This window comes from Camelus ferus, chromosome 30 (genome assembly GCF_009834535.1).
Source record: "Camelus ferus isolate YT-003-E chromosome 30, BCGSAC_Cfer_1.0, whole genome shotgun sequence".
Taxonomy (NCBI): Eukaryota; Metazoa; Chordata; class Mammalia; order Artiodactyla; family Camelidae; genus Camelus; species Camelus ferus.
The window spans coordinates 23,198,330-23,226,290 of NC_045725.1; the positions used below are offsets into that span (position 1 = coordinate 23,198,330).

The 27,961-nt window shown below is 37.2% G+C and overlaps 1 protein-coding gene across 1 annotated transcript in view; it reads right to left on the bottom strand.

Annotated features, from left to right (window-relative positions):
• Window positions 1–25,914, bottom strand: part of LOC116660610 (translation initiation factor IF-2-like) — a 200,484-nt gene extending 174,570 nt beyond the window's left edge. The window contains exons 1-2 of the mRNA XM_032470451.1: window positions 25,727–25,914; window positions 8,380–9,027 (exon numbers count right to left, since the gene is read on the bottom strand). Coding sequence (XP_032326342.1) covers window positions 8,385–9,027; window positions 25,727–25,914 — 831 coding nt within the window. The 3' untranslated portion in view covers window positions 8,380–8,384. The remainder of the gene's footprint in view (window positions 1–8,379; window positions 9,028–25,726) is intronic.
• Window positions 25,915–27,961: the final 2,047 nt, after the last annotated feature.

Consider the following 27,961-nt stretch of genomic DNA (forward strand, 5'->3'; position numbering starts at 1 on the left):
TTTGGGACCTTTGGGTCTGGATTATAATAGTGGCTGTCTTATTCCAAATCTTTTCAAACATCCCCCACTCTCCCACCCTCAAATTAAAATCAACAAAGAGCACAAATATAACCACATTTGACCAAATTATTTGGAGGCAGAAAATATCACAACCTTCAAATTCCTTATAAATAGAGAAATGAACATCAGCTTTGATCATAGGCAGGCATAAGATAGAAAAGCTTCATAAGAAGCACAGATGAGTCACACTCGAAAAGAGAAAGTTTAGTAATAAATGCCCAAGTATTTACTGCAGTTCTAGGGCTCTGAAGTTTAAAACACTGGCCTCAGGGAAGGAGCTTGAAAATAAGTGGACCTGAATTTGCAGCCTTGAAAAATGCTGTTTCTTTGGGAGAAACATATAAAGAGAGGAGATGTGGGCTATAAAGGGAAGGAAGGAAATATGAGAGTCATCAAGGATGTTGCAGAAGTAAATGAGTAACATGACATGCCAACCCCTACCACCCCTTCTATAACTGCCACCACGACCACCACTTATTCAAGAAACTGAATTTTATTAAACTGACTGACGGAGTCCTTTTGAACTCGGCATTGTGTCCTCCAAACGACTAGAAATAGGTAAAAAAAAAAACAAACCCAATTTGATTCAAAAGAAGAAGAAAACCCAGAAGCGTGAATCAGAATATTTCAACTGATGAAAAATTTCCCCCAAAAGCAATCATGAAACAGAGGAAAAATATAACACAACAGTCCAAACTGAATTAAATATTCTCCCATAAACATTTGGGGATAGGAGAGATACCTTAAATATCTAATTAAAAGACTAAAATCATTAAAAAAAATAAGAACAGGGAGAAAGGAAATTAGAATTATTTGAACAAAGGAAAAAATCCTATCAGAAATAAGAACTAAACAAAGTAATTACAAAGTGCTCATTGTGACAATAAAGGACACTGAAGAAAAGGACAACAAACAGATTAATTAACATAATACAAAGAACAAAGTGAAAAAGAGTCAGAAAGTGGTTGAAATGGAAGAAGGCAAGTCAGACCCAATATTCGCGTAAACAGAATCCCTGAATTAAAAACCCAAAACAAGGACACAGAATTAGCTATTTATTAATCCAGGTAAACTTTCTGGAGACAAAAGACCTGAATCTTTTTAGACTGGCCTCATCCAGTCTAAAGAACGAGATGATACATGCCAGCGAAACCACCGACTTAAAAAATAAAGAAAAATAATCTTGGAGTTTCCAAACTAAAACACCAATTCATTTACCAGGGCAAGAGAATTACCCTGGCCTAGTACTCTCGAAACCAACATTCAGTGCAAGGCGAGACTGGAACAGAATTTTCAAGAAACTTAATGAAAGTGCTAATGGAGGATTTTATATCAAATAAATTCTGTCTACTTTCTACTAAAGAATTAAATTGTATTCTTTGTCCCCGAATCCTACCAAATTCTCAAAATGGTATTAAACAACAAGGTTATACTGTATAGCACAGGGAACTATATTCAGTACCTTGAAGTAACTCATGGTGAAAGAGAATATGAAAACGAACATATGCATGTTCCTATGACTGTGAAGCATTGTGCTGTACACCAGAAATTGAACAACACTGTAAACTGACTATACTTCAATAAAAAATATATACACATACATATATAAATCTGTATATTCTCTTTAGTTTCTGTTTGTCCCAGTCTACTTATGCCCACTGTGTGTGGTAGGCGTATGTGGCGAAGAGTGTATCACATGACAGAGAACAATAAATCCTGAATTCATGTGCTGTTACTATGAACACAAAACTTAATTTACATATTGAATAATTAGATACTTTGATAAGATTATGGTTCTGCAAAATTAGAACTACTTGTTTTCAATTTGGAAAGTTTTAACCCTATGTAAATTGAAATGATGTATTAACTAAAAGATAAAATATTCAAAGAGCTTTTGAAAAAACTACCCTTGATTCTTATGTGAAAAGAGGAAATTAAGGCAAATTTAAACATGAAATCTTTATCTATGTAATGTGTCCATTCTTATTCTCTCAGTAATAGACACAAATTTCATTCTTAGTAAGTTTTAAAGGTCCTTTTAGTTACTATTCTGTTCACAAAGGGAAGAAATCTCAGATTCTGATGCATCTTTGACACCTGCTTTCTAAGTTGTGAGAGAAGAAGAATAATGTAATGCAGTATCTTATGGAGCCTATTTTTAAGTTCTGAGCATTCTTCCAATTTTATTTTAACCAAACTGACGTGGTTCACCAGACTGGTGTGATTGAGGTAAATCTTGAAGTACTGACGATTCTTATCAGTCTCTGATATCAGTTTCCTTAACAGTTATATAGAATTTACACCTCAAGCACCTTACAAATATTAACTGATTTACTGCTTACACAGAATTCTATATTAGGTACTATTATTTTACCCCCACTTAACACATGAAGAGACTTGGTTTTGTTCTGTTCATATCAGTTTGGTAGCATGGTTTTACTGGCCACATAAAGTAATCGGCAAGTGTTCTTTCTTTTTAATCTTTGGACTATTTAATGCGTTTGCCATTTTCGCTCCCTTAAGTATTTGGCAAATTCCACTGGTGAAGCCATCAGGGACAGGAGTTCACTTTAAAATGTAGATTGAATTCCTTATTTTTGTTAAAATTTTGTTATTATATTTTTTCTAGGAATTTGTCCATTTCATACATATTTTCAAATTCATTGGAAATATTCTTTCTAAACTTATTTAAAAAATAATTTTATGATCTGCAGTAATGACCCCTTTTTCAATCTTGACATTGGTTATTTGTGTTTCTCTTACGCTGATAAATCCATTCAGTTGCTTTTAAATTCTACAGATCTTTTTAAAGAACAAACATGTTTGCTAATCCTCTTTATTGTACATAAAGTTTTATTTAATTAATTTCTGCTCTTTATTATTTAATACATTTTCTTTATTTGGGTTTATTTTGCTTTTGTACTTCTGAAGAGAGGTACTTACCTCATTATTTAATTTTTTTTTCTTCTTTAATACTTGCATTTGTGGGAGTAAATCACTAAACCCTGTTTTATCTTTATCTCACAAGGTATTACTTGTAGTATTTCAATTATTGTTCAGTTCAGAAAAATTTTCTCATTTCTATTGTGTTTTCTTTTACTTTTAGATTATTTCTCATATTTTATATTCCAAATACTTTCTTATGTTTTTGTCATTGATTTTGAGCTTGGTTAATTATAGTTACAAGATTTACTCTCAACAAATGTGTTGGGGTTTTTTTAGTTGTTGTTTTTGGGTCTTTCTTTACGGTCCAGCATTTAGTCATTTTTTCTAAATGTTTCATCTGTCCTGAAAAGAGTTCGGTTTTCTAAAGTTGTTAGGCATAGCGTTTTGTGCATGATTATTACGTCAAGTTTGTTAACTGCTCGAATCTTCTACATCCTTACAGCATTTTTCCTGTTTTGTTTCTCAGCAAATGAGAAGTAACATTAAAACCTCACAATATTATTACGCTTTTCCTATTGCTCATTGTAGCTCTGAAATTTTGCTTCACATATTTTCAAACCATGTCATTAGGTACATACAAGCTTAGAGTTTATATATTTTCCTTGTGAAATGAACGTGTCTCATTTTGAAGTGTTTATCGGCAGTAATGCTGTTTGCCTTAAAGTCACTTTGGTCTGCTTCTTAGGTTCCATCATTATTCTTTCAGTTATTTTGTTTAATGTTCACATAAAGTATATTTTTATTGCTGCCTACTTTTATCTCTGCTACATCATATCATTCTAGATGTATCTCTTGTAAATGCAGGTGTGTGTATTTCAGTCAGAAAATTTTTGTCTTTTCATTGCAATAGTTAGGTCTACTCACATATATTGTAACAATGGCTAGACATAAATCTACCATTTTAATACCTCCTATTTGTTCCACCGGTACTGTGTTCCATTTTCTTTCCTTTCTGAACTTTTCTTGGGTATATCAAGTACTTTAAAAAAATTCTGTTTTTCTTCCTGTTAGTTTGTAAGTTAACTATTTAAAAAATTATTATTCTACCCTAATGATTTCATCTTGTTCCTTTAGTTATCATGGTCTAAATTAATTGGTACTTTTCATTGTTTTGATAGATGAAGGGAAGAACTGACAACCTGTAAGTTCTATTCATCTTCCCCTGTTTAAAATGTAATTTTTGTTTTGTATTTTCATTTGTATATATTTCAAAAGTTCCCAGGAATTATTATAATTGTTTTATGTGATTAATATTATTCTAAACTTAACCATGTACTTTTCTTTTTCTTTCTTTCTCTTTCTCCATTTGTTTTTGCATTCCTAACTTTCAATCTGCAATCCTAACTTCCACTTTTTCTCTGCCTGAATTTCTGGTCTGAGGAAATTACCCATTTATTAAATTGAAGCCTCATCACAATTTGCTGACATGTTATTATTCTGGTTTTTTTGTTTTGCTTTGTTTTTTCAATTAGAGTAGGAGTGGAGAAAAAGTAGTCACTCTCCTATTAGCTGGCTGTTTGAGTTAATTCTAGTGATTGATTTATGTGAGTAAATTCAGTGTAGTGTTTATATTCAATTTACTCTTAAATGAAAGGCCTTTGGGTGTCCAGCAAGCACACTGCATTGACTAAGATTTTATGAGTTTTCCTCCATATTTCTAGTTACAATTTGCCATTTCAAACCATTACTGAGTATTTTGGATTCAAGAGAATGACCTGTGAGTGAAATGAGATGCTGAAAATGAAAGTAATACGAAAATGTTTATAAAAATATGTATAGTCCTTTCATCAATACTTTTAGCAACAGAAGGCTCTTAGAGAAGATAATGGTGGAGACTACTGGTTTAAATAACAAAAGAGCATTTGCTAATGTGAAAACAAAAGTCTGTAGAATTAATGCGTAGCATAGACCTAGAAGAGAAAATAATCAATACTGGGTATTTTGTGAGGTATGTGGTAGACAGCAATGAGACAATAAATAAAAATTAAAATCAAGTGGCACCACAAGAGAGCTTTAAGGGTTATAAATGAGAACTTTAAATCGATAGCAATTGCTGTTGGGAACGTATCTGTGGCTCTAGAAAGTAATTATAACTCTGCGTCATCTTGTCTCCATGGAGAATGGAGTCTAAATAAACTATTGTGATTTGATTTTTATAAAGTGTGCTTAAAGGTAAATTTTCAAGCAGTACAATCTTACTTCACTCTAGAAGTCTTAGAAAAATCTTTGTTTCTGCAACCAGGACGCAATTAGCTAATAAAAATGCAAAACATGCAGCAATTATTAGAAAACGTCACTGTTCTGAGGCTGTGGTAAGACAATGTGTTTAACACATACATTTATAAAAACAGAAAATGATGTCTAACAACAAAGCTTTAACTATTTACATAAGAATTCTATTTTTATGTCTATAGACTAAAATCAATCCTTGTCTAACAGGCATTCGCAAATTTATGGAAGTGGTAAAATACAATAGGCATTGTTGATAAAAGCTAAAGAAAGTAACATATTAGGACCTTTTTTATTAAACCTTAGATAGCAGAGTCTAATGTAGGAGGTAAACAATTTGTTCAATGGGTAACAAATGGTTGACTGGCATTAGAATTAGACTTGCAAATTTATACTTTATGAATATTTTCCATCAATGCCATTAATGTATCTTTTTAAACATTTAAATAGTCCACTTTTTGCTATACTTTATTATTTAAATCAACTTATTTACAGATTGATTTAAAGCCCTAGAAATTGAACAAACAGAACTCATACTTAAATGTATATGTTTCTACTTTAGTTGTAATCCAAGACCTTTCAAATACTTCATGAAGTTTTAGCTACATTTTAAAGTCTCCATAAGACACAACTTGCCAGATAAAGAGATTTTCTAGTATTTCCTTCTTTCCATCCTCCCTCCCTTTCTTGCAATCCATCAAATGTTTAGTTAAATTCTGAGCTACACAGAGGAAGCAAAAATGAAGTCCATTCCTTCCTTCTTAGACAGTCATTCCCTTCCTTCCTTCCTCCCTCCCTCCATTCTTTCTTTCCTTCCTTCTCCTAAAGTTCTCCCTCTATGTCTCCACTTTTTTCCCTCCTATTCCGCCCCCCCTGCTTTTCTTTCTTCTTTCTTTCTATTCTTTCCTGAGTCCTTTCAGCACAAATCAGGGGAGGAGTGGAGATTAGCATAAAAAGATTAAGGGTACTGATGAAATTGGAAAAGCTCTGCTGTCTGTGAGAGAACTCCAGAAATATCTGTGATTTATTTTTCTCTTTGTGAGTTCCTATGTTAATATTTTTATTTAAAAAAATTTAGTTATTGAGATATTCTCTAAATTGAATTGATGAGTGAATTTTCCCACAGACAAAAACATGATGGGAATCTTCAGGTCATATGTGGCTTTCCTTATATTCTGACAAGGAGATTATCACATGGAAATTATTTTCAAGGATTATCACTTTTTCCTCCCTCTTTGTCTCTCTCCCTGTCTCCCCCCCCTTCTCTCTCTCTTCCTCCCTTTCCCTCCCTTCTTCCCTTCTTTCTCCCTATCCTCCTTTCCTTCCTTCCTTCCCCCTCTTCTTGTCTAATGGATCTTCCCTCAAAGATAACATGTGAACCAGAGACCTCACAGCTTTCTATTTTTGGTTCAGCGTCCAGCTCACTCAAGCTCACTTTTAAAATGTGATGGTAAATATGCTCCCTTAAAAAGGTAACAGAAAAATAATCCAAAGCAGATTTTCACTAAAACAAACGAAAGTATTCCTTGCAGCATAGTTTGTTAGTTTTAAGAAAGATCACATTTGAGTGATTAATAGAGTGAATATCCTGCTACAGGTGTAAGACTTGCCATTTTCAAGGACAACTTGATTCTCGTTTTATTTGCAGACGCAGGTTTCCAGAGCCTGAAAATACCAGCTATAATATTCCCTGCATTACATCATCTAAGGTTTTTCACCGTAAAATTTCCATGAATAAATGAGCCATCTAATAAAGCTTCGTACATTTGTGATTATTGGCAAAAATAAAGCTGTCATTTTGAATTTAGATATCATCATAAAAACGGGGGCACAATCAGTATCATTCTTTTTTATAATGCTATTCACTTTTATAAATAGGCTTGTCAAAAGTTTCTATAGTTATTAACTGTAAAGTCATAGTAATTCTGATTTTTATGTGGTATGACTGAGTAGTTTTTTTAAAAAAGGCTTTATTTTTTCAGAGAATTTTTAGGTTCATAACAAAATTGAGAGGAAGGCATATATTCTTATATAGTCTTATATATTCCCTACTCCCTGCATAGGCACAGGCTCCCCATTAACATTCCCCAACAGAGTACATTTGTTACAACTGATGAACCTACACTGACACAAGATAACCACCCAAAGTCCATACTTTAGGGTTCATTCTTGGTGTTGTACATTCTGTGGGTTTGGACAAATGTATAGTGACATGTATCCACAGTTATAGTAACACAGAGTATTTTCACTATCCTAAAAATCCTCTGTGCTCACACTATTCATCCATCGCCTCATCCACACCCCTTGGCAACCGCAGATATTTTTTTTTCCTTGTTGCTTTAGTTTTGCTTTTTCCAGAATGTCCTATAATGGGAATCATATAGTGTATAGCCTTTTCAGATTAACCTCTTTCACTTGGTAATATGCATTTAAGTTTTCCCCATGTCTTTTATGATTTGGTCATCTTTTTCAGCTGACCCTTAAATCAAACCACAAACAAAGTACAACAACACGACCACATCCTAGGTTTCAAGTCAAATCAGATCTCACAAGGTTACCCAGACTCTCCAAGAGGCTACACAAGGCGCATTAAATAACAAGATTTAACATCAGAGGAAAACCTCATTTGTTCTCACAGAGAAATGAAAAGTTTCAAATCGCACACACAACCATTTTCCATCCCCTTTCCAGGGGCATCTTCCAAAGCAGCACGACCAGCTCCTTCAACAAGTCCACTGTTGGACAACTGCCAGTGTCTTGCTGGTACCAAGGTTTCCAGCGGTGATAAGGTTACACAAGAGATAGCAAGATGCACAAAAGCAGCAAAATTCACAAACATGGAGACATTCCAAGAATAAAACACATGACCACCTCATCAATTTGCAGTCTAGACTCAAATTCCCTTGAGAGCCTTTCCCAAGTGAAAGCGCTTTCTAGAACTGCGTACATTTGGCAATCTATATTCACACTGTGGTCACCAGAGAGACCATAAAGAGACTCAGCGTTATCTGCAGAAAGGTCGTATACAGGAAAACAAAAAGGAGAAGACAAAAGGCTCCCAGGTTTCAGCTTTTCCAGGGTGTCAACCAACCCGCCAACCAGAGTTTGATGATGAACAGCGTTAACTAGTGTCGTTTTGTTTACCTCTGTCACCCGTGAGTGAGGATCCACCGTCCTGGGGTGAAAGCTGTCATCATTCCCGCAGTCTGCCACCACGAGAAGAACGCCACGGGGAAGGCTCCGGCTCCCGCCTGCGTCAGTGACATTGGTGGCTGTCTACCTGCGGGCGCAGCCCCACGGCCTCCCCGTCTGCGGCCTTCCTCTCCACCTTGTCGCCCTCCTTCATTGCCCTCTCCTTCCCTCTGCTGCCCGGACTTGGGCGGGGTCCAGAGCATGGGCCTCGGAGGCCTCCACTTGGCTCCTACGTGGTCCAGAGAGCCCTCCACCCGTGGAGCCCCGGGCGGGCCCTCCGGGGCGCGCGCACGTGCTCGTGCTGGAGGGCGGCGACGTCCGGCGCGCAGGCGCCCAGGCGTCCAGGCGACCGGCGTGCAGGCGATCGGCGTCCGGCGTCCAGGCGTCCAGGCGCCCAGGCGTCCGGCGCGAGGCTTGGGAGCCTCCCCCGTGGTCCTCGGCGCCCGCTCCCCTCGCGCCGCCGCCTCCCCGCTGCCCCGGGTCCGTCCTCCCGCCCAGAGGCCGGCTGCTCCACCGCGAGCACCGGGCGCAGGGCTGAGCCGGGCAGGAGTGCCCCTGTGGCCAGCAGCAGGTCCGTGAGTTTTGTTCTTTTGCTTTTTTCTGTTCTTTTTTTATTCAAGTATAGTAGATTCACAGTGTTGTGTTCGTTTCTGGTGTACAGCACAGTGAGTCAGTTATATATACATATTCTTTTTCATTATAAATTATTATAAGATATTGAATATAGTTCCCTGTACTGCACAGTAGGACCTTGCCATCTATTTTACATATAGTAGTGTGTATCTGCTAGCCCCAGACTCCTACTTGATCTCCACTCCTCCCCACCCCTGCCACCCCATTTCCTCTTTGGAAACCGTAAGTTTGTTTTCCAGGCCTGTGAGTATTTCTGTTTCGTAAATAAGTTCATTTATACCATTAAAAAAATTCCGTGCATAAGTGATATCTATTTGTCTTTGACCTACTTTGTATGATAATCTCTAGGTATATCCATGTTGCTGTGAATAACATTATTTCATTCTCTTTAATGGCTGAGTAATATTCCATTAAGTACAGCACATCTTTATCCAGTCATCTTTCGTTGGACATTTAGGTTGCTTCTATGTCTTGACTATTGTGAATAGTGCTGCTGTGAACACTGGGGTGCATGTATCTTTTTGAATTAGAGTTTCCTCCATACATATGCCAAGGAGTGGGATTGCTGGATTGTAGGGTAAGTCTATTTTCAGTTTTTTTAAAGAATCTCCATACTGTTTTCCATAATGGCTGCACCAAACTACATTCCCACCAACAGTGTTGGAGGGTTCCCTCTTTTCTGCTGCTTCTCCAGCATGTGTTGTTTGTGGACTTTTTAATGATGGCCGTTCTGACTGGTGTGAGGTGATACCTCCCTGTAGTTTTGATTTTCATTTCTCTGATAATTAGTGATATTGAGCATCTTTTCATGTCTGTATATCTTCTTTGGAGAAATGTCTATTTAGGCCTTGTGCCATTTTTTGATCGAGTGTTTGAATTTTTGTTATTGAGTTGTATAAACTGTTTGTATATACTGGAAATTAAACCCTTGTCAGTTGCATCATCTGCAAATATTTTCTCTCAATCTGTAGGTTGTGTTTTTTGCTTTGTTTATGGTTTCCTTGGCTGTGCAAAATCATGTAAGTTTGATTAGATCCTATTTATTTATTTTTGTTTTTATTCCTATTGCCATGGGAGCTTGACCTAGGCTCCCAAGGAGCTTAACATTGCTACAATGTATGTCAGAGAATGTTTTGCCTATGTTCTGTTTTAAGAGCTTTATGGTGTTCTGTCTTATGTTTAAGTCTTTAAACCATTTTGAGTTGATTTTTGTGTATGGTATGCTGGAATGTTCTTACTTTATTGATTTATACATGGCTGTCCAGCTTTCCCAAAACTCCTTGCCAAGGAGACTGTCTTTGATTCATTGTATATTCTTGCCTCTTTTGTTGAAGATTAATTGACAATAGGTGTGTGGATTTATTTCTGGGCTCTCTATTCTACTCCACTGATGCACATGTCTGTTTTTGTGCCAATACCACACTGTTTTGATTACTCTTGCTTTATAGTATTGTGGGAAATCTGGGAGGGTTATGCCTCCAGCTTTGTTCTTTTTCCTAAATATTGCTTTGGCAATTCTGTTTTTTTTTTTTTTTTTTTTTTTTTTTGTGATTCCGTATACATTTTAGGATTATTTATTCTATTTCTTTGAAAAATGTCCTGGGTTATTTGATAGGGATCACATTAAATCTGTAGATTTCTTTGAGTAGTATGGCCATTTTAACACTATTAATTCTTCCACACCAAAAGCAAGGGCAATCTTTCCATTTCTTTAAATCATCTTTAATTTCTTTTATCAATGTTTTATAGTTTTCAGCATATAAATCTTTTGCCTCTTTGGTCAAGTATATGCCTAAGAATTTTTTTTTGGTGCAATTTTAAAAGGGATTAAAAAAAATCCTTTACTGTTCTGATATTTCATTGTTAGTGTAAAGAAATGCAACTGATTTTTGTTTGTTAATCTTGTATCCTGCTACCTTGCTGAATTCATTTATCAGTTGCAGTAGTTTTTGTGTGGAGTCTAGGTTCTTCTATATATAGTATTGTGTCATCTGCATGTAGTGACAATTTTACCTCTTTCCTTCCAATTTGGATCCCTTTTATTTCTTTTTCTTGTTGATTGCTGTGGCTAGGATTTCCAATACTAAGTTGAATAGAAGTGGTGAGAATGGGCATCCTTGTTTGGTCCAGATTTTAGTGGGAAGGCTTTCAGCTTTTCATCGTTGAGTTTTATGTTGGCTGTGGATTTGTCATAAATAGCTTTTATTATGTTGAGATCTGTTCCCTCTGTACCCACTTTGGTAAGAATTTTTATTATGAATGGATCCTGAATTTTATCAAATGCTTTTTCTGCATCTGTTGAGATGATCATGTGGTTTTGTCTTTTCTTTTGTTGGTATGGTGTATCACATTGATTGATTTGCATATGTTGAATCATCCATGTAACTCTGGGATGAATCCAACTTGATTGTGGTGTAAGATCTTTTTTATGTGTTGTTGGATTTGGTTTGCTAATATTTTGAGAATTTTTGCATCTAAATTCATCAAAGTTTCAAATTTTCCTTTTTGGTAGTGTCTTTGATTTTGGTATCAGGGTGATGATGGCTTCATAGAATGACTTTGGAAATGTTCCCTCCTCTTCAGTCTTTTGGAAGAGTTTGAGAAGGACTGGTATAAGTTCTTTGTATGTTTGATAAAATTCCCCAGTCTGGTCCTGGACTTTTGTTTGCAGGAAGTTTTTCCACATACAAATTCTATTTCACTTTTAGTGATCAGTCTGTTCAAATTATGGTTCCTCTTGATTCAGTTCTGGTGGGCTGTATATTTCTGGAATCTTGTTCATTTCTTTTAGGTTGTCCAATTTGTTGGCATATAATTGTTCTTAGTATTCTCTTATGGTTTTTTTGTGTGTCTGTGATATTGGTTCTTATTTCTCTTCTTTTATTTCTTGTTTTGTTCATTCGGGTCCTCTCTGTTTTCTTCTTGGTGAGCCTGGCCAGGGGTTTGTCAATTTTATTTAGCCACATTCTTTCAAAAAACCAGCTCGTGGATTTATTGATTTTTATATTATTTTTTAAATCTCTATTTTATTTATTTCCTCTTTGATATTTATTATTTCTTTCCTTCTGCTGACTTTAGATCTTTTTTGTTGTTCTTTTTCTAATTCTTTTCTAGGTGAAAGGTTAGGTTGTTTATTTGAGATTTTTCTTGTTTTTTTGAGGAAGGTCTGTATTGCTATGAACTTCCCTCTTAAGACTCCTTTTGTTGCATCCTATAGATTTTATATGATTGTGTTTTCATTGTCATTTGTCTCAAGGTATTTTTAAAATTTCCTCTTTGATGTCATCATTGACCCATTGGTTTTTTAGCAGCATATGGTTTAGTCTCCATGTGATCTTTTTTTTAATCTCCTCATTTCTCTTTCTGTGGTTAATTTCTAGTTTCATGCTATTGTGGTCAGAAAAGATGCTTGAAATAATTATCATCTTCCTAAATTTGTTGAGGCTTGTTTTGTGTCTGAGTATGTGGTCTGTCCTAGAGAATGTTCCATGTGCACTTGAGAAGAATGTATATTCTGTGTTTTTTTTTTTTTATTTTTGGTTGTAATGTTCTGAAAATAAAAATGAAGTCTAACTTTTCTGTTGTGTCATTTAGGATCTCTGTTGCCTTGTTGATTTTTCCATCTGGAAGATCTGTTCATTGATACTATTGGAGTATTAAGGTCTCCTGCTATTACTGTATGCCTGTCAGTTTCTCCCTTTATATCTGTTAGTGTTTGTTTTATTTACTTAGGTGCTCCTATATTGGGTGATTACATGTTAATGAGTATAATATTCTCTTCTTGTATTGATCTTTTTATCACTAAATAGTGTCTTTATCTTTCTTTATGGTCTTTGTTTTAGAATCTATTTTGTCTGATATGAGTATTACTACTCTGCTTCCTTGTCATTTCCATTTGCATGAAATATCCCTTTCCATTCCCTCAGTTTCAGTCTGTGTGTGTCCTTTGCCCTAAAGTGGGTCTCTTGTAGGCAGCATATTGTAAGCTCTTGTTTTATTATCCTATCTGCCACTCTGTGTCTTTTGATTGGAGCATTTAGTCCATTGGCATTTTAGGTAATTATTGATAGATATGTATTTATTGCCATTTTAAACCTTTTGAGTATTGCATTATATTGAACATAAAAATTATTGAACTCAACTCTTTTGTGAATAAAAGCAAGTGTATCACTTTTCTTACTTACAAGTAACAAGAAACATCATAGACCTTGCCCTGAATTTCGTCTAGTCAGCAGGAAATATCTACTTACATAACATTAATTTTAAGAGATGATGAGAGATGAAAATAAAGTTGCATTATCAGTTATTTCATGATCACGCTTGGTAAACCAAATTATTGCACGTATCACAGACATCAATTACAGAATATGAAAATACCTTCCTTTGGTGTCAACTAAAAATATCTGAGTTTATATGAAATAGAAGATAATTATATAAATCCTTGCATGTTTGAAGCAATAAATATATTTTACTTACTGATCTTTTTTTCAACAAAAATTACAAGTTAAAATGCCTGGTAGGTTCTTTTAAAATGGCAAAAAATGTTCATTAATATTAATGTATTGCCCTTTTATTTACTGATGACTCTGTTTTGTTCTACAGATAGGGTGGCTGAAAAGTCATTGATCAAAAGAGTTTTTATGACAGCATCTTTAAAAAATGAAGTAGATGTTGACAGAATAGCTCATTTGTAAAGATCCATCACTGATACATGCTTGTTTGTGGTGACTTTTTCTTTCAAATTTCCATTTCTGGCTGTACGTCTGAAATGCATTCTACCTAGAAGTGATGTTTGTAACATGAACTTTATGAGAATATTAAAATTTTAAATGCAGGTGGAAGACTCATCTATTATTTTCAGTCCTGCATAGCTCGTGAATCACGCTGCTTTGGCATTAGCAGCTAGTTATATGCAGCCTTTCAAATCACATCATCCCCATGTTGTCACCTCTGAGAGCAAAGCATTCTTTAATAATAATAGTTTCATGATTAAAAAAGAAGGAATCATTTGGAAAAAAAAAACTTTTAGTACAATTCTATTGCTTGGGTAATTCTGAATTGACTTCCAGTTTACACTTTCATGCCAGTTTAAATTCTATTAGTGACAAACCAAAAATTTTCAAAACTTTACTTCATATTATTTTCTTTAATTGTAAAATCAAGATGAATTATTGAACTATTTCCTATATATCTTCAGCTGTGTCTATCCAGTTTAGATAAAGTGTTCTGTATATATTTTCACCTACTTTCTCTTGTCTCTGTACCCCCAAATTCCTGACCTTTATAAATACAGTACATGGTTATAGATTCATGTTTATTTTACATTCTGTAAAAAGTTAATACAAATGTGTTCTAGTTTTAGATTTTTTTTTTTGAGCTTTTGACCTTTCCATTCAGTTGTGTGAACTGTTCTGCAGCCGTTATTTAGAACTCCTCCGTTCATTTGCTTTCTTCTTAGTCACTTGGTAAAACTCTTCCAACTATTATTTCTTTAGAAGAAATATCCATGGTTTACCAATCATATATCAATATAGGTATCTTTCTTTGGACATTTATGCAGAGAAATGGACACAGTGGCAGATAGGTGGATAGAAATGTGTTCATAAGTGTGATATTATGTTAAAAACACTATTCTTAAAATGTTATGTTTATTTTTACCTGAATTTAACACAATGAGAAAGGCCTAAGGAAAACTAAAAGAATTGTTAAATTTAATAAGCATTTCTTAATCATACAACATTGTTTCTTAAAAGATCCTTTTAAGGGTAAGAAAAAAATGTTCTCAGAAACTGAAGAGGTAGCAATGGTATTTTTCACATATATTCCATTTTTAGAGAGTTTTAACTTTCCCTGCTCTGATAAGCAGGGTATTAACATTTACATACTTTTCCATTTCCTCTTTCTTCACCTCTCTTTTCAGTCGTTCTATCAATATTTACATTGTACAGTTATGTGAGCTTTAATTTACTGCTCCTTCATCATAATTTCCACTACTCTTTAGTGTCTACTGTTTAAATGGACTCATTTCTCATTATCATGCTTTTTGCCACAGTTGCTCCAATGCTGAATTCTTTGTTGATTTGACACAGTAGTTTATCATACCTTCCTCTCCCTTCCTCATGGAGGGTATGGATAGTATATGTTCTTTGTTTTCTTCATGCTGTTAAATCTCTTAAATCATATCTTGATTGGACATAACACTACTGGGTCATTATTTCTTCCCTCCCTCTCCCCTCAACTCTAACTGTTGATTTTTCCATGGTCTTCAATAGTTAGTGTTTGGTGAAGTGGTCTCCCCAAGAAAGGAGATTTTTTTCCTCTTACAGATTTGATATTTGTGCCTTGAAGACTAAAGCATGTTTTGTTCATCTTTAAAATTTGGCAGTGCAAGTAGGACATGTATTAGTATTGAGCATTTTGTATTACATTTTATAGGTCACAGTGTCCTCTTTTAATCTGCAAGTGCAGATCTTCTTTCATTTCAGAGAAGTTTTCTTGCATCATGTCATCAAATATATGTACACATTCTCTTTCGTTTATTGAATTATCTGTCTTAAGGAAATCAAGTTTCCATTTTTTTTTTTTTGGGCAGTCTTGTATGTCTTTCAATTTTCCTCTAGTTGTTTTGTTTCTTAATCTCTTGATTTTTATTATTGTTTGGTGTGTTTTTATATTCATTATACCTCTTGTTTTCGTTATATTTATGTTTTAGGAGCTCTGCATAGATAGTCTTTTACCCTGAAGCAGAATAAGTGAGTTAATGATTTTCCCCCAACTATATCTAAGCCTTTTTCTTCTGAACTATCACTTGAGAGCTGGAATAATATATATTCTGTAGCCTAAAGTAATGGTATGGAGGATAAGAAGGTTTAGAAGCTAAGTTTCCAGCCTATGTTGGGCCATCATCTGGGAGCATTGCTCTTTTCTGATATATTTAAACATTGTGGGTACTGGGATTCACACTTCCTAGTTTGGAGTGTGTCCCATTTCAGTGGTCTGTGTACTGCATATGCAGCGTCTGTTACTGAAGCTCCTGCTTCCTTCAGAGAAAGTTACCCCCCCTTGTTTACTTTCTGACATCCTCACTTTCCTCCCTCATCACCATTTACACTCTTCCCCAAGCTAAAAGAAAAAAAAAGATAAAGAAAGTATGTCGTTTTCTTCTCTCTAGATTTGGGGGATAGGATTGGGTGTTTTCAGGATTGTGATCACCTCAGAATACCTCACGGAGTCTGGAGCAAGAGCAAGGAGCAGAAAGTTCCTGTGCATGCCTGTTAAACTGTTCAATACATAGTAACTCTAAAATGGGCACGTTCGCTGATGAAATGCAAATATATAAAGGAAGATAATTACCTACTTATTACATGAAAAATTGTAATCCAACTATTACATATATTTTGTCATTTTTGGGTAGTTCTTCAAATCTAATCAGTACCCATCTATAAGTTGAATACGAACTAACTCTCCCAGAGCTCAACCTATATATTTTTAATAGGTTTAAAATATTGATTAATAACTCAAGACTTATCTCTGTGCATTGAAGAAGAAAATGTAAACTGGAAAATAGGACAATAAGGTTGAAAATAAAGAACAAAGAAAGAAAGAAATCAGTGCTGATTAATGATCATGTTTGTTATATAACATGTAATAAACACAGGGTATTCCAGGGCAATTTCCCTTGAAGGTCTGCAAGCAGAAAAATCAATTTTCTTAGATCTGTCCAAAAAATGAGTTTTCATATCTAAATTGTGGTAGATAGTTTTTTTCTTTACTTGCAAATTGCTGTAGACTTTTTAGAGTGATAGAAAAGTATACATTAATTTCACTTGCTTTTTCAATGAAGAGAAACAACTATTAAATGAGTGCCACTTTGGTTATTTGTAAGTCTTTGTTTTATTGCAAATCTATTTTATTTATATTTATGTATAATTTATCTACTTCATTACCAATATATTTTATTTAAAAATCTTTAAAGTTCTACCTTGTGACAGTTTAGATAAGAGGATGCCAACTGGAAAAGGATAATGAGTTATAAATAGAGGAGAGAAAGAAGGCAAAATGAGAGAGAGGTGGAGGAGAATAAGGAATTGTAGAAAAAGAGCAGAGACAAGAAGGGGAAAAAAACGACCCTTCCCCATAAAGAAAGACTAGAGAAAAAGCCATCAAGTGCCAGTCTAGCCCCCTCTCCCCACTTAGGCTGTTCCAGCTGTGATTGATAGAAACTTTTTTTTGGGCAAGTTGCAGACCTTAGAGGATAGAGCCATTTTTCTGTGTTGAACTCCCTTTGAACTTGCTCCTGTGTAGCCTTGCACCTTCGAGGTGATAATACACAAGGCTCCTCAGTGTCAAAGCTTCCAGCTTTTCTAAATGCTGGACTTCAGCTCTAGTCACATTATCTATCAGATGGTTTCTCCAGCACAACTCTGGGAGCAAAGTCCTTCCTTCTCTTTCTTTGTCACCCTTTTTGTCTCCTTTGGTGTGAAGTGAAGATTTAGCTAACTGTAGATCAATAACTGGTGCCTCTTTTTTTTTATTTATATTTTTTAACATTTTTTATTAATTTATAATCATTTTACAATGTTGTGTCAAATTCCAGTGTTCAGCACAATTTTTCAGTTATTCATGGACATATACACACTCATTGTCACATTTTTTTCTCTGTGAGTTATCATAACATTTTGTGTATATTTCCCTGTGCTATACAGTGTAGTCTATTCTACAATTTTGAAATCCCAGTCTATCCCTTCCCACCCTCCACCCCCCCGGTAACCACAAGTCTGTATTCTCTGTCTGTGAGTCTATTTCTGTCCTTTATTTACGCTTTGTTTTTGTTTTTTAGATTCCACATATGAGCGATCTCATATGGTATTTTTCTTTCTCTTTCTGGCTTACTTCACTTAGAATGACATTCTCCAGGAGCACTCATGTTGCTGCAAATGGCATTATGTTGTCGGTTTTTATGGCTGAGTAGTATTCCATTGTATAAATATACCACTTCTTCTTTATCCAGTCACCTGTTGATGGACATTTAGGCTGTTTCCATGTTTTGGCTATTGTAAATAGTGCTGCTATGAACATTGGGGTGCAGGTGTCATCCTGAAGTAGATTTCCTTCTGGATACAAGCCCAGGAGTGGGATTCCTGGGTCATATGGTAAGTCTATTCCTAGTCTTTTGAGGAATCTCCACACTGTTTTCCATAGTGGCTGCACCAAACTGCATTCCCACCAGCAGTGTAGGAGGGTTCCCCTTTCTCCACAGCCTCTCCAGCATTTGTCATTTGTGGATTTTTGAATGAGGGCCATTCTGACTGGTGTGAGGTGATACCTCATTGTAGTTTTGATTTGCATTTCTCTGATAATTAGTGATATTGAGCATTTTTTCATGTGCTTTTTGATCATTTGTATGTCTTCCTTGGAGAATTGCTTGTTTAGGTCTTCTGCCCATTTTTGGATTGGGTTGTTTATTTTTTTCTTATTGAGTCGTATGAGCTGCTTATATATTCTGGAGATCAAGCCTTTGTCGGTTTCACTTGCAAAAATTTTCTCCCATTCCGTAGGTTTTCTTCTTGTTTTATTTCTGGTTTCCTTCGCTGTGCAGAAGCTTGTAAGTTTCATTAGGTCCCATTTGTTTATTCTTGCTTTTATTTCTTCTAGGAGAAAATTTTTGAGATGTATGTCAGATAATGTTTTGCCTATATTTTCCTCTAGGAGGTTTATTGTATCTTGTCTTATGTTTAAGTCTTTAATCCATTTTGAGTTGATTTTTGTATATGGTGTAAGGGAGTGTTCTAGCTTCATTGTTTTACATGCTGCTGTCCAGTTTTCCCAACACCATTTGCTGAAGAGACTGTCTTTATTCCATTGTATATTCTTGCCTCCTTTGTCGAAGATGAGTTGACCAAAAGCTTGTGGGTTCATTTCTGGGCTCTCTATTCTGTTCCATTGGTCTATATGTCTGTTTTGGTACCAATACCATGCTGTCTTGATGACTGTAGCTCTATAGTATTGTCTGAAGTCTGGGAGAGTTATTCCTCCAGCCTCTTTCTTTCTCTTCAGTAATGCTTTGCCAATTCTAGGTCTTTGATGGTTCCATATGAATTTTATTATGATTTTTTCTAGTTCTGTGAAATATGTCCTGGGTAATTGGATAGGGATTGCATTAAATCTGTAGATTGCCTTGGGCAGTGTGACCATTTTAACAATATTGATTCTTCCAATCCAAGAGCATGGAATATCTTTCCATTTTTTAAAGTCTTCTTTAATTTCCTTCATCAATGGTTTATAGTTTTCTGTGTATAATTCTTTCACCTCTTTGGTTAGATTTATTCCTGGTGCCTCTTTTCTGAGAAGTGTTTTTGTTTCTTACCTCTTCAGGGCTGTTAGTTCTGCTTCCCAACTCGGCCACCTTTGGGGTTCTTCAAAGTTGCCTGGTACACAATACCCAGACACCCAGTTGACATTCATTATCTTCGAAAGGCCCAGCATGTGTCTAACTTGGATGCAATTTAGAGATCCTGCTTGAAGAGAAAGTCTCATCTTCCAGTATACATCTAGAATATCTCAGGGATACTATAACCGTTTTACAGCATTCATGTGTGTGGACAGTTTATAATGGAATAGAATCTCCATGAAAGAGCTGATCATCTTTTTGGCAAAGTATAAGTTCATAAGTCAGTAGCATAATAGCATGCCAGTATAAGAAAAAAGATCACTAAATACTGCAAAAAATAATATTTTGGGCACTATATTTCTTAAAGTGGGAATTCTTATCTTGCTTTTCGCAATGGGGGCAAAAATGCTAATACTGTCATTTTATTTGCCTCAGGATAATTGAGTGGTGCTTACATCATATCCCCATTCAGTGCACTTGTTTTGGCCTCTGAAAAACCAGATGGATTGTGGTGAATGGCGGTGGACTACAGTAAACTTAGCTGAGTAGTAATTCCAGTTTCTGCAGTGCTGGATGAGGTACTGGAGAGTTAATGAAGATTTCTCACTGTCGTGAGCATTCATTGGTACATGATAAAATGGAGTGTGAAAGCCAACATTAATTTCTGATGATTACCTGAACTTTTGGATTCACTTGTTGAATATCTTTGCTAAACACATGGAATCCAGGGTGAATATGACATGGTTCAGGGCACCAAGAAGCTCACAGGATAGTGGAGGTGGAGGGTGGTGGTGGAGACAGAAATAAATACGTCATTGTGTTAAATTTTCATGCTCTGTGTTTTCCAAAACAGAGCATAAAATGTCAACAACGTATTTATTATATTCATATGCATCTGTACTGTCACAGATCTCTTAATACATGGTGCATTCAGTTATCAAATAGTCAGGAAATAAGCCTGTTTTTGCCCAGGTCCTGAGTATTCAAAATCATGTAAGACATGGTTTCTGCTCTCAGAGTATTCCAAAGGCAAAAAGAAAGTAGAGCATTTCTCTGGTCTGTTTGGGCTGCTTTAAAAAAAAAACAACAACCCAATAGACTGAATGGTTTATAAATAACAGAAATTTCTCACAGTTCTGGAGATGGAAGTCCAAGGTAAAAGACACTGACGGATTCAGTATCTAGTGAGAGTCTGCTTCCTGGTTTGTAGACGACTGTCTTTTTCTCTGTGTCCTCACATGGCAGAAGGGAAGGGACCTCTCTGGGGCCTCTTTTACAAAGACATTCATCCCATTCATGAGGACTCTGCCCTCATGATCGAGTCACTTTCCGAAGACCCCGCCTTCACATATCATCACACTGAGGACTAGGTTTCAACAAGTGAATTCCAGGGTAGGGGGCACACAAGCGTTCAGTCCAGAGCAAACATAGACTCTGTGGAACAAAGTGTTCATAGCCTTATGTAGCCTCGGGCATTTTTCCATCTGTAAGCTGGAATACCTTAATGGCTTTCTATGGGAATTAAGTAAGCTTATGTATCTAAAGCTACATATCTAAGAAATGGTAGGTGTTATTTTAAGTGTATTATTACAGGATGCCATGGGAGCACTGAAGAGGGGAACTTGTAAATTAATGAGGGTGAGACTGTGGAAGCCTGCAAGGAGGAGAAAATACTTGTATGGGGAAGATTGCTTCACCAATTAGGAAAATGAAAAAAAAAAAAAAAAATGGAAAGGACATTCCTGAAAGGTAGAGGCAGTTTGTGTGATGGTACAGAGAAGCAAGGACATAGGGCATTTTAGAAGAATCACAAATGGTTAATATGGTGGCGAGATGGAGACAGGGGGCATGAGAAAGGCTGTGAGGGATCCTTTTAGAAAATTAGGCAGCGGTGAGGCATTTTGAACTCATCTAAGGAATATGAATGATTAAAAAGCGTGGGTTTTGGAGTTAGAATGATTGGAATGAATCCCAACTCTAACTCTTAACAGCTGTGTGATCTTTGGAAGTCATAAGCACTCTCTAAATCTCAGGTTTTTTTAATCTGTTAAATAAGGATAATAATACTGCTTAATTCACTAAGATGGTTGGAAAGGTAAATGAGATAAAGTAATATAATGAATATACATTATATGACTATTGCTATCTTTTGTTGAATGTTTATTATTAGCCTAAAAGTTATGGGACTCCATGGAAGAATTTTAAGCAGGGAGTGGTTTGATTTTATATTAATTGCCTAAGGGTCATGGATGAGCAGGAGAGATACAGGGTTGTGGTGAAGGGGTTTCAGAGTTTGAATACAAGGTGAGCCACCAGATGGCTTTTTTTTAGAGTGAGAAATGTGGAACCAAACTCTTGACTATAGGCATGGAGAGGAGGGAAAGGTAAAGGGATTTCAAGGAAGTTGAGGGCACAGATTTAATAATTAATTTAATATGGAGAGTGCCTGAGTGAGGAGGAGCGGGAATTATCTCCCGTGCATTTGACTTGGTTGACTGAATTGTGTAGTGAAATCATTCAGTGATGTGGGGATACATGAGAAAGTTCAGGGAAGAACAAAAGGTAGAGTCACATTTTGAGTTGAGGAGGGGAGGCCATGGGATATCCAAGCAGACACATGTAGCGGAAATTGGAAACATAGCTCTAGAGTCAGCAGAAATTTCTAGAATAGAGGTAGAAAATATGAATCAGGGTGTAATGAATAGGTAAAGCCTTGAAAGAGAATGAGTTCCCTTAGGGAGAGTAGAGAGATGAGAAGAGCTGAAGATGGAGCCAGGTGTGAAACCAACACTCAAGTGTAAACAGAGATGGTGCTGAGAATAAAACGAAGACATGGCTTCGGGGTAGGAGGAAACCAGAAGTCAGTAATCCCACGGAAGCTTGGTGAAGGTTTCAAAATGGAAAAAGGAAAACTGTGGCACACCCAAAAAAGTGTAGTAAGGTAAAATATCAGTTAGGATGTTGGGCTGTGAGAAACAGAAAACATAACTCAAAATGAATATACAAAAGTTGAATTTTATCTCATGTTAACAAGAAATCGAGTTAGAATTGCCCTTGGATTGGTTTGCTCAGTGGTTCACCCGTTTCATCAAGAATATATATATATACACATTCATGATATACTGTTCTCACGATAAAGGTTTACCAACCCAGGCTGGCTCATAGTGTGATCCTAAAATGAAGACCATAATTCCAGATAGCACATGCAAACATCAGCTTCCATAAGTGAAAAGAGGAGTGTTTCTTCCTCCAGGCCTTCCCCCATGTCAGCAAAAGGAACCATCCTAGAAAGTTCCAGTGGACTTTCACATTTTGCTGTAGGCAGAATAATGCCCCCCTTCTCCACTGAGATGTGCATGTCTTAATCCCTGGACCCTGTGAATGAGTTGGGTTATGTGCAAAAAGGAACTAAAATGGCAGATAGAATTAAGGTTGCTAATGAGCTGAGCCTGAGATGGAGATATTATTCTGCATTATCTGAGTGGGTTTAGTTTAATCATAAGGAACCTTATAAATGGAAGAGGGAAAGAAGAGGGAGAACCAGAGAGATGGCAGTGGGAGAGAACTGGTCCAGTGCTGCTGGCTTTGGAGATGGAGGAATGGGGCATGAGCCAGGCAATGCAGGCAGCCTCTGGATGCTGGAAAAGGCAAGGAAATGGATTTTCCCCTAGAGCCTCTGGAAAGAATATAGCCCCGCTAATATCTTGGTTTTAGCCCAGAGAGACCCATGTTGGACTTCTGACCTCTTGAACTGTAAGATAATGTTTGTGCTGTTTTAAGCCACCAAATTTGTGATAATGTGTTAAAGTAGCCATAGAAATTTAATACACATCTCATTGGCCAGAGTTGCATCATACAGCTGTGCGTAAATTACTTTGTCAGGGGGAATGGGATTTCCTAAACAGGCTGAAGGAATCATGATGCGTATGGTCCCCTGATTCCTGACAAAAACTTGGGAGAGGGAGGGAAATGCTGCTGAAAAGGTAATAGATAAACTTTGTCAGAAGCAGGTAAGGATGGAAAAGTATCCATTGTATTTGATGATCTGGAGGCCAGTATTAATCTAGAGAAAGGAAATTCAGTGGGCAGGAGGAAATTGGTGGTGGAAAAAATTAAATATTTGAAAGTAACTTGTGTGTTAATGAAAGGCAATACAGGAATCAATGAATCACTCTCTCCATCTGTCTAGCCCTCCTTCTATTTATCCAGTCATCTCTCTACCTGCCTACTTACCTCCATCCGTCTATATAGAAGTCAGACTTTTTTGTCCTTTGGTTTTATTTTCATATGGGTCATAATTGAATTGGTTTTTTGTTTTGTTTTGTTTTTGTAGGGGATAGAGCCACATGGGAATAAGAGTGAGAGAGGAGGAGATGAAAGAGAGGGGATGATTGAGGATAAACATTCCCTTCTGAGATCCTGTTAGATCTAGTATGTTCACATTTTTACTAAAAGACTGTACTCCTGTGGGAGATCTGTAAAAAGGCAAACTTTCATCTTTCTCAGAGTATAGAAACAATCTTCTCACTCATTTATTTTATAAATTCCTATTTTTTATAATAGTTATTCATGAGACACAGATATTTATGTTCCATGATTCTTTTGTCTATAATTCTGCTTGTACATAGCATCATTTCAGTGAAAGCTGTGGTTGAGACGTTTTAAATTATAGTGTCCGCTAGAATTTGTGCTGATTTGCTGAAAAGAGCTCTCAACTTCATGAAGAAACTCTCTCGAGATTTTTTTTTTTTTTTTTGCCAGGGGGCATCTTATATTTGAAATCTCCTTTAATACGGTATTTTGGGACTTGAGAAATTCATCTTCTTGGATGCACTTTAAGAGGTACCTTACAGTGATGACCAGCCCTCTGAGATGGCAATAGAGGGGCATTTGGCCCGGGCAGCCTGCCTGGCCTCTCGCAACTCTGCACCTGAGATCCTGTGAGCTCCATTCTTCAGCAGCATGATAAACCAGTGTCTTGAATTTAACTTTCCTTTTCAGATTTTGGGAGGCAGATTCGCCCTGGGGTGTGTTTCATGTTCATTTATTAAAATATTCTTGGGTTGAGGGATGGGAAAGAGATGCCCACAGGAACAAGCTGAAAATACTTGCTGTGAGTGACAACAACTCCCTGCTATTTATGGGATTAGAAGGAAGCAAATAATCAGTAGAAGCAAAAAGTTTGTTATTGGTCGCACAGAAACCCTATTAGGCTTCTCTTATCAACAGCTCTTTCCCCTAATCTCCAAAGCTCCTTTCCAAAAGAGCCTTCCCGGTTGACAGATCTTGCTGACCAGTCAGGTTCTCTCAGCAGCGGACCTGCTTTCTTAATTTACAGAGATTGTAGAATCCGAACAAAGTGAGCTGCTCAGATTTCCTTCTAGACATTAGAACTTGACTCTCCCCGCTCATTCTTTTCCTCTTCCTCTCTCTCATGTTACAATTCAAGAGTGTATTCGTCGTGGGTTTAAAATTTTCTGTATATTATGATGTTTTCACATCCTAAAAAGGCTCTTCTGGTTGGGGGGAGACTGCCCCTCCTGCAGCTAGCCGGTTCTTAGACCGGGCAAGGAACTCAGCTGGAAGCATGCTTGTCATATGCAGGCTGGCCAGTGCAGGGCCGTATGGCCTTTATCTGGCCTGTACACCCCAGAAATGGAATACCTTTGCCTTAATCATCCCAGGACGGTACCAAGCAACTAGACACCACCCCTATAGTCCAAAGCCCACCGAAATTATTCCATCTAGCCAATCCTAAACCATTGCCTTTTTTTTTTTCAGAAGCCCCACTAAAGGCTGTGGGCAAAGTGCTACCCATACACCTGTCTCCTGCCTCCTGACCAAAACCTGGTGTTCTTCCTGTGACCCTGCAGGTTGAGTTGTGCCTCTTGTTCCTAGGGGAATTGTAACATTAATCTTTCCTGTCGATAGCCTTGACCTCTCAGGGTCACCTTGGTAAATTAAAACCCGAGTGCGTAACAAAGAGGCATCTTTTCTTCGTTTTAAGGGTAATTTCTTCACCTGTTCTCTGGATCCCATATTCCCCTGCCTACTCAGGATATTTTGATTGCTCCCTCTCCTGTATTTTCAATTTTCTCTCCTCTATTACTGGTCCCATCAAATACCAACTTAAACTGATGTCTGCCATTAAAACAAAATCAGCTACTGCAACAAACTCAGCAACTACGAAGCATCATGACCTTTAACAGTATCAGTGACCCTCTGGTTCTCTTTCCTTTCACATTGTATTTCCTGAGAAGTTTCCACTGCACGTACCTCCGCTGACTCGTTCTCTCTTGAGCAGCTTGTAATCTGGCTCCTGCCTGCCCACTGTGTAGTGGTGAGGTGCTGCTAAATTCTGTAGCTAATGTCATTCCTTTCTCACATGACCCCTCTCCCCAAGTAGGCTGTGTTTCCTCTGGCTGTCTCTTTAGTCTGGCCATCTCTTTGGTGTTTCTCATCATTTTGCCCAAGCCCCTCCTCTTTTCTCACTGGAATGTCTCCTCGTTGCATGTTCTCCAATCCCACAGCTTTAATGAGCACCTTAATGTTGACGCTATGCAGATAATACGATGATATGCTAATGGTACTGTTGGATAATGAATGCAGATGCTGTGCTGATGATACGATGGTGGTGGGCGGATAATGCTGATGCCCTCTCGGACAACAGACTTCTGTATCAGTCTCCTGATGTCCACAGCTGAAATCATCCCTGCCAAAGTGTGATGGGTAATTTATAAACTTGACTGGCCCGCAGAGAGCTGGTAAAACATGATTTCTGGGTATGTTTGTGAGGGTGTTCCTGAGGAGACTAGCACTTAATTCAGTAGTGAATGAAGAAGATCTGCCCTCACCAGTCTAGGCTGGTATCCAGTCTGTTGGGGGCCCAAGTGGAAAAAAGGCATCAGAAGAGCAAATTCTCTTTCTCTTCTGGAGCTGGGATGTCCATCTCCTGCTGTTGGACATTGGAACTCCTGGTTCTCAGGCCTTTGGACTTGGATTGAGTTGTACCACCAGCTTTCTTGGTTCTCCAGCTTGTAGGCAGCAGCTCGTGGGGCTTCTTGGCCTCTGTGAGTCAATTCCTATAATAAGTCCTCTCATCTCTCTCTCTCTCTCTGTGTATCTTATTGGTTCTGTTTCTCTGGAGAACCCTGAATAATTCATTTTCTTGTGTTTCTTATCTCTGAGGAAACCAGTATCCATCCAGTCTCCTCCACTAGAAAACAAATTAGCATACTTGATTTTTTCCTCTCTCTTACCATCTCACATAATAAATCAAAGTCTTATTAATACTACCACCTCACTATTTCTTGTACCCTTTCATTTCTGTCTGTCTGTCCTGACTGTCTAGTTGTCTTCACCATAATCTCTTACCCAGAAGACATTAGTTACTTTTCTGGATGTCCTGCCTCTAGCATTGTCCTCCTACAAGTGTGTCTCTCTGCTGCTGGCAGAATGCTCATTCCCCTGCTTAAATCCTCCTGTGGTTTCTCATTGTCCTTATGATAAATTCTGATCTTAAATTGGCTTATGAGGTGCTTTGAGGTCTGACTCCTGCCTGTCTCTCATCTCCTCCCTCTTTCCCTGTGCAAAACACCCCCCTCTCTGCACACTTCTCTTTTACTGCAACTTTGGATCTTGGCCTTCTTGTTCTCCGTTCTCCTATATTCTGCAAAATGATTGGTTAACCTCTATCCATATTTAGGTCTTAGCTTTAATGCTGCTTCTTCTGACAGGCTTTCCCTGATTGCTCCTCTCCTACATTGTTCAATGTTTCTGCTATTCACTGGGCTGCAGGTTTGGTTTTCTAGAAGCAGATGTTGAGATGTAGGCTGGGGTGTGAGTTCTTTATTAGGAATCAACTGTAGTGAAAGGAAAGAGGAGGGAGCAAGATTAAGCCAAGGAAAGAATCCAGCTACAACGTAGGCTTGACAAAGCTTCAGCCAGTCTGGCAGGATGCTCTGGAATGAGTACTGCCTGTTAGCATTGTCCACTTTGGGCTGGAATGGCCCAACCTTGTTCCCTCACTGGCTGCAGGCTGCCACAGGATGAAGGTGACCTTGGGTGAGGCTGCACTTGGCAGCTGAGGGAGAGCCTGAGGTTGCAGACTGTTGGAGTGAGGACAGCTGACTCCTGACCACCCTCCCGACACAGCTGGTCAGCACATTCCTTACTGAAAGAGAATCTTAGCAGCATAAGTGCATGCTTACCACACACTTTATTTGCACTATATCTCTGCACCACCGAGCCCCATCTTATTTGCCTTTTAATCGTCACTCATCTATTTCTGTAAACTTTAAGAGCAAACACAAAATTTTTGTCTTGTTCACCATTGTGTCCTCAGTATAGAAGATAGGTTTGACATAATGGAGCATCCAGTGAGTATTTATAAATAAATGAATCGGAGGATCCGTTTTCTTAATATTTTTCCTCCTGACGATTGCTGTCTTGGTTTGGAGTCATCCAGATACTCTAGTTATGTAAAAAATGGAAAATATTGGGCAACATCCC